Source organism: Rhea americana, unplaced genomic scaffold, assembly GCF_003343005.1.
Source record: "Rhea americana isolate MKP2758 unplaced genomic scaffold, rheAme1 scaffold_458, whole genome shotgun sequence".
NCBI classification, from domain to species: Eukaryota; Metazoa; Chordata; class Aves; order Rheiformes; family Rheidae; genus Rhea; species Rhea americana.
In genome coordinates this window covers 131,457-138,743 of record NW_028186599.1, presented here as the reverse complement: position 1 = coordinate 138,743, position 7,287 = coordinate 131,457, and the positions used below count along the sequence as shown (strand labels likewise).

Sequence of the window (7,287 nt, the reverse complement as noted above, 5' to 3'; positions counted from 1 at the left end):
CCTCAAAGTTCAAACTCCGTGAATGAACCTCATACTCTCACAGCAGAGGAACTATCTTCTCAGTGAAAATGTGTAATTGTGATGAAAAGAAGCAACCTTTGAGACAGTACTAAAACACACACAACCTTGCTAGAGAATGATCTGGTGCTGCACTACAGTGAAGAGTCACTTGTATCACATCACAATATTTTATCCATCTTCTGCCTGTCTGGTAGACAGCATCAAGCACTGCTCCACCTTACATGCTGGGTCCTCCAGACAAGACCTTCACGTATTTTATGTTTTAAGGAGCCATAGATTGATACTCAGAAGATTAGGATGTATGACAGTTGACTTCCTGCAGCTTGAAGAACTTTCCTTCTCTTCTAAAACTGAATGTCATCAAGACAGCACATGAGTAAGCACAAAACCCAAATTTTTGAAATGTGCTTTTAATCACTCAGAGCAAACAAGCTGATTACAAGTGGACTCAAAAGGCTATACACTTGGAAGAAATTTCCCCTTTTGCACACAAATAAATTAGAGCATTGTTAAAAATAATCAGAGAACACACAGGATGCAGTAACTGGGAAAAGCAAAGCTCTGAACTAGTCAAGGAAGATGAGAATGGTGCATAGTCCCTTTACTTGAGTGCTGTTAGTATTTTTCCTCTTCATTTTGATGTTAAGCTGATAGCCCTCTTGATACGGTCCAGAGCACTCTGCTTGTCATTTTCTTCTTTGCTTGTGGATTCTTTGGATTTTGAGATCTCACATACAGTGTCTTGACAACTGCAGCTTTCCACATACACATACTGATGTGTTATTGAGTGCCCAGTAGGGCATTTCAGTTCCACTTCCTTCACACTAGTCTTTGCCTCCCTGCAGCAGGAACAGCTGTGCTCCATAGAATTAGCCTCGGCAGAGTATCTGTTAACAAGGAAAAAAGGTAACATTACTCTGTGCTCACTGGAGAGGGATAAATTAGGCACAGAGCTCCTGTGAGGAATTCAGAAGAATGCAGAAGAGCCACTGCTGGGGCTAATGAGTAGTGATGAGCTCATTTGACAGAGCGTTAGTTTAATGCAACATGCTTTTAAAATTCATTGCACTGGTTGGGATATTCTGGTAAGACAATCATTATTTAAGTCTGATTAAGAAAAAAATCCAGTGAATTCTACAAGCTCATCTTAGATTCCTTTCATAATCCCAGCAGAGATGGACGTTAAATATACCAGATCAAACACGTACGGGCAGACATAGCCATGACTGAAGGAGAAAGCTGCATACACATGTGGCTACAATTGTATCGTATGAATCACAGTGGATATTCCAAACCAGGCAGTATTATGAAAAGGGGGAGCAACAGCTACTATTGTTTATACCTCACAGCAAAGCACCTTTTCCATCCCTTTGATCATCAGCTTCCCAAGTACCATTCCCAATCTGTAGACTCTCTTAGTATCAGGCTGTAAACTGTGTCAAGAACCATCTTTCTCTTACATTTGTGTGTAGAGGCAAGACCATAAGGTGTCTCAAAATACTGATTAATCCTCTGGCTAATCAGGGTTCAGTCTGAGACTAACGATCAGTTTTCTGATGTATTTTCTGTGATAGGCAGCAAATGATAATTTTTTCTGGGAGTCAAGAGTTATTGACTGTGGTCTTCCAGGGGGTGTTAATAGCTCTGTACCAAGTATCCTACCAATCACTTTCTTGTAACCACTTTCTTGAAGATTCTCTCATTCCAGAGAAAAAACATACAAAGGGACTTCTCCATTAACATCACGCTGGAAGAAAGCTGTTTTCTCACTTCTTTACTCTAAAGAAATTACACATTTGAATCTTCCCTGAAAAGATGTATGTGTATCTCATTTTATATGCCAATTCTTGAGAAGCAGCTTTTCAGCTAATGAGCATCAGGTTTGACTGCTCTCTGGGCTCTCTCTCCTTAAAAGAAATATTCCATGTTCTGCTGAGATCGCTTGAATCCAAGATGATCTGACATAAATGACAAGCAAACTGGCTCTCAGTGGTAAAAACACGCCATCATAGCTGTCTGAATTCCAAGAAAATCTAATACTCTTTTCTTTGTGCTAAGATGAATCAACTGTTCAGTCACAAATTTCATGATTTTGTGCCCATGACTTTGAGAGCTGATAGTTCTAGGTCTTCTACCATTCTGTCTATATATTTATTGTTCCTTCTATTTAAACAAACTCACCGCCCACAGAATTCAAATCTCTTTGTCTGATCAGTTTACTTACAGAGAGAAGGTTCCACATGTTCCTTCACATTCAGTCAAGTCAACTCTTGTCAGAGAATGGCAGCCCTTATGGAAAATAAAGTCTTCTCTATGACGGACAGAGCATGGTGTTGGGCTATCCAGAGGCGCACCTGTGAGGAAAGATGATCAGAAAACACCTTCGGTGAAATAGCTCCAAAAGCTCCTTGCAGTTCAGCACACTCAAGCTTTCACTAGTTCACTGAAAGTACTGTCTCAAGTGTTCTTTCTGCTTCACGTTATACTTTTCCAGAGAGATCAGACATTGAATGCTTGGAACAAAAAATATAAATATACAGGTATCTATTTAAATGCAAGCCTGTCAGCCTCTATAAAGGAAAATGGGTTGATTTAAGATGAAAATTTCTTCTCTGTACTGTTGTTTATTCACATTCACTGACATACTTACATGTTTTACAGCAACCATTAGGTAGGAATGTAATAGTTCCCTGAAAAAAACAAACAGGAAAAGGAACATTATTATTTCCCTATAATAATGAACTTTCTAGGTTAGTAACTGAGGAGAGCAACTCCTCAATGGCTGGAAATTAGGAAATAGAACTGTGGAGTTGATCTGAATAAACAAACGTAAGGTCTTTTCCAGATTTGAAATCTGTCACTTTTCATAGGAATATGGAGACATAGACAACACTTTGAAGGAAGCGTACAGTTATGAGCATGCAATTTCTACTTAGAAACGATTCCAAAACAGTTTCCTCAGACACTTTTATGTTTGAATGGGAAGTATGCATGGTACAGCCAGTAGCCTACTGACTGGACAGTTTGTTTTTCCATGACATTCAAGGAAACACCGTTCTTTTTCAGACAGGACCCCACACATAGCAACCTGTGAGGACCTTACATCTCAGTGTTGACCAGTTTTTAGGCTACCAAGAGACAGTTGCCAGTAATAAGCCTTGAACACCCACACACATATCTTATTTTATGCACACCATAGGGGTGCACGGATGTAAGACTCCCTACTCTTGAGACAGAGAAATTTTGGAGAAAGATCACCAAAATTTAAAGTTACTTTGTTGCTAGTTGGGTGGATGAACTGAACTGAAGTAATTTATGCACTGAGGGTGAGTTTTCCATATTTACTTACAGGTTTGCAGGTCTCTTCATTAAATGCTGGGCAGGTAATCTCAGATGTGGAGGAGATAAGCTGATTGTGAATATTTACACAGCTATAAACGGTGCAGTTGTTGTAAGGATCATTTTTAAACTCTCCAGGCTGCAAAGAAAATACAAAATATCATAAAGAAAGCTGAAGGATGCTCAAGACAAAATTCTCCCGTTCTCTTGTTCCCCAGTCGATTATTTCTGGATTAACAGCCACTTTGGCTAGAGCTTATTGCATATACTGCAGGATGCCACAGCTGGAGAGGATCTTTGGAGTTTTGCATGGGATTTTCCTTGGAAAAGAAAAATCACTCTAAAGCATGTAGAGTACATTAGAGTTATGAACAATCTCACTTGTGCCATTGGATTTTGCCTAGAGAAAGCTAAAATTCCATATGGTGATTAGGAATAATTATAAACTTTCACCCTACAAGGGCAATAAAACTGCTCCATACCCAGGCTTTTCTAGCATTTTTTCAGCATGTAGAAATCAAGTAATATAAAAAAGCACAAACTTCCAGACATTACAAGAAAAATCCTACCTACGGTACTTCTGACTTGTCATTTCAAGAAGAGCTTTCCAGAAAATCTAATTTTACGAGTTCATCTTTCATGCCAGAAAACTGTATGTGAACTTTGCTTAAGGTGGGCCTCTGACCTTTCAGATGTAAACTTAGTAATTAAGCCTGATTCCTGCCGTTAGTAATTCTTTACCAAGTCTCTCCACACTTTCATAAAGACAAACAGAATGCTATGTCTTACATCGCTACAAAATTTGTAAAACATACTTACACTCAAGATGAGGAGAGAACTTTCTAGGACATGTATAACACACTTAGTCTGCACACATTTTCCGCAACATTCACCTTTCACTGGTTGACGTTCATATCCCTAGATATTAAAATTAAATTAAAATTAAAGCACTATGATAGGTGTATTTTTGAGAAATAAATGAAAACATAATAATCCATGAATCTATTATGCTTTAAAGTACGCTCTAGATTTGTGCCTTTCTGTGCTGGAAGATTACCAACCCCACAGAAAACAAGTAATAGAAGCAAGCTATAAATGTAATCAATCAAAATACAACAATAAATATGCCTAGTAGTTAAATATCACTTTAACAAGCGTTTTACAGAAATTCTCCAGGTAACTCTCCCCATGTGAACAGAGTACTGTTGGCTACATTATCAAGCTGCACAGAATAGATTGCTCAAGGACAGTTAGTGTCCATGCAGGTGCTGGATTTCTAGTTCTACTTCTATGTACATAAACTTTGTTGTTATTGTTGTTTTGAAATGTGTCACTTACTGGTTCACAATATGTGTCGCAAGGAACATGCTCACATGAGATGACATTCAGTTGAGTGGTGACATTAACTTCATTAGTGCAGATACAATTCTGACACTTATCAACAAAGACTGGGGAATCAGGCTATAAATTTTAAGAAACAGAGATTCATATATTAATGAAATATGATATGTGTGCCAGACATTTCTTAATTCCCAAAACACCTCCAAACCCAAGAACTAAAAAGGAATCCATTACAAACACTTTGGGATAGCTATTTGGTTAGCTGTTTGTGCATACAACATGCTTCATATTGAATTTAATTTAACATATGTCTTTACTGAAGTCCTACATAGCAAAGATAAATTTGGATAGGTGTCATAAATATCTGCAATAAAACAATCATTGAAACCAAAAGAATTTATCATGACTTTCAGTGTCTTTAGAATAGTTCTTCTTTACAAATCATCTCACTTTTGAAAGCACAGTCTTAAAATTGCAATGAAATGCTGACACTAATTGTGGATTGATTTTGTTGGATGTATACATACTTCATTTAAAACCAAATCCATTTCTGGTATTGGCCTTTAGAAACAACAGTTCAGTCTCTTTGATATACAGCAACCTTTTTTGAAAAGATTTAGACTTTGTGAAATTGATAAATCCCTGACAAAAATCTGAAATTTTATTAAATATGGAATATAATAGATAGAAACTTCTTTATAGCACTTGTGTTAAAGGATGCTAACTAGTCTCAAAAGCATTTTTACTGGAGACTGTTGAAACAGGAACTTACCAAGAACTCTGCATTCTGATGTACACAAACCCCCTTGGAAACTGATGAAAAGAGAGGAATAGGTGGTTATATAGGAAAAAAAAAGGGGGGGGGGGGAAATACTGTCTTCACACCACTCCAGTCATAATACAATGTGTATGTTCAAATATATTGGTTATTTCCCATTTCCAATAATAGATAGGACATATATAAGATCAATTACTGCACATGCAAAAAGGGAAGAAGATTTGGTCTGATCTATATAGTCCAGTTCATAGCCAAGAACACCAGCTTAACAGGTAAATCAGTTCCCAGTGTTCATTACACGAATAATATTGACTTTGTACAGTTATTTTCCCTTCGGCATACTTACAGGGATATCTTGCTAGGTTAAGCTTGAATTGCAGTCCCAGTTTATTCTGTAACTGTTCTTACATATATTTAAACACAAAAAATTGTTCTTGAGCCACGTGAGCCATATCTGATTCCCTCTGCACTACTCTCTCGAGCTACAGCGACAGGTATGTTCATAGCAACCATCTAGAATCCGACTGCATTTGTTACTTCTTTCAAGAGAGTACTGTATACAGTCTCCCTACCCTTTGATACTAAAATACATAAAATACAATGCTAATTGTTGTAATATATTTCAAAAAGACTTACCACACTGGTACTCAGGACAGCACTGACCACTGGGAATATGAGAATGAACTTCAAATCCCAGCTTACACTTGGGGGCTTTGCTTGTGCACAAGCTTGTATTGCATTCTGAAAAGAGGAATAAGCCAGAAGGCACCTTGTATCATGGCTACAGAAAAATAATTATCAATCAAGGTCCCACCTGAACATTTAGGTTAGACTTTCCATTGCTAGGGAATGTTCTAGACCCTCCCCAGAGAAAAAAAACTGCAGCTAGAGGACACATTTTTTTCCTAGTGCATCCAGGCATTAGATAGAGGACTGTACTAATTTATGAAACTTATTCTAGTAAGAAATTGCCAAGCATTAGAGAAGTATCACAATTCTTTGCAGAGAAGCAGTGGACGACTGTTACAGGACTCTGCGTCTCCAAAATCATAGGCAACTGCTGCAAAATGAGAATCCTACAGCTACACGGAATTCTGTAATCTATCTGCATGCTACTTTAATAAAATGTGACCCTAACTGTAGATTCAGTTATGTTAAGCCATTCCAATATTAAAAGGACCCTCCTCTAACACTGGACAAACTGATTTAAAAAGCATGAGTGAAAACATTACTTTGTGACTGTCTACTGCAGGTCTGTGGTGCTAAACTAGTTCAATCCTATTTTCTTTACTATTCCTAAAAGGTAGTGAAATGCTATAAACAGATATAAACTCACTGCAGGTGGTAATGGAGCAGCAGGGATCTTCAGAATTGATTTCAGTGACCTTAAAGAAGCCTTCTCCATCACAACTGATCTCATTTTGTTCAGCACATTTGTGAGCCTCACACACAATGCCATTTTCACCTTCCAGGCAAATACAGTCCTTACAGTCTACTGTAAACTTTTCCCCATACTGTCATCAAAGAAAAAAAAAGAAAGTGATTGCACTGTTAGCAATTAAAAGGAACAGAAGTAAAAACAGGACTGAAGAGTTGGAAGATAACAAAATAAGACTGCTCCAGTGAAGACTACTCTCTTTGTTCCTATCCCCAACACCACCTCTACTTGAAATACAAAAGCAAATAGTGGTATACCTCTCTTGGTATATTATCCAATCCAACGCAACCTGTGAAAATATCAAAATAAATTTCCATTACCACTCATGTAACAGTAGATACCTCTATGTGGTATGATTAAGGCATTTAGT

The 7,287-nt window shown here is 37.6% G+C and overlaps 1 protein-coding gene across 1 annotated transcript in view; it reads right to left on the bottom strand.

Annotated features, from left to right (window-relative positions):
* Positions 1-652: 652 nt before the first annotated feature.
* Positions 653-7,287, bottom strand: part of MUC2 (mucin 2, oligomeric mucus/gel-forming) — a 49,276-nt gene continuing 42,641 nt past the window's right edge. Inside the window, exons 39-48 of the mRNA XM_085316225.1 lie at positions 7,175-7,206; positions 6,816-6,993; positions 6,116-6,220; positions 5,474-5,514; positions 4,699-4,821; positions 4,180-4,278; positions 3,371-3,499; positions 2,672-2,711; positions 2,246-2,375; positions 653-908 (exon numbers count right to left, since the gene is read on the bottom strand). Of these exons, the coding sequence (XP_085172351.1) occupies positions 653-908; positions 2,246-2,375; positions 2,672-2,711; positions 3,371-3,499; positions 4,180-4,278; positions 4,699-4,821; positions 5,474-5,514; positions 6,116-6,220; positions 6,816-6,993; positions 7,175-7,206 (1,133 nt within the window). The remainder of the gene's footprint in view (positions 909-2,245; positions 2,376-2,671; positions 2,712-3,370; positions 3,500-4,179; positions 4,279-4,698; positions 4,822-5,473; positions 5,515-6,115; positions 6,221-6,815; positions 6,994-7,174; positions 7,207-7,287) is intronic.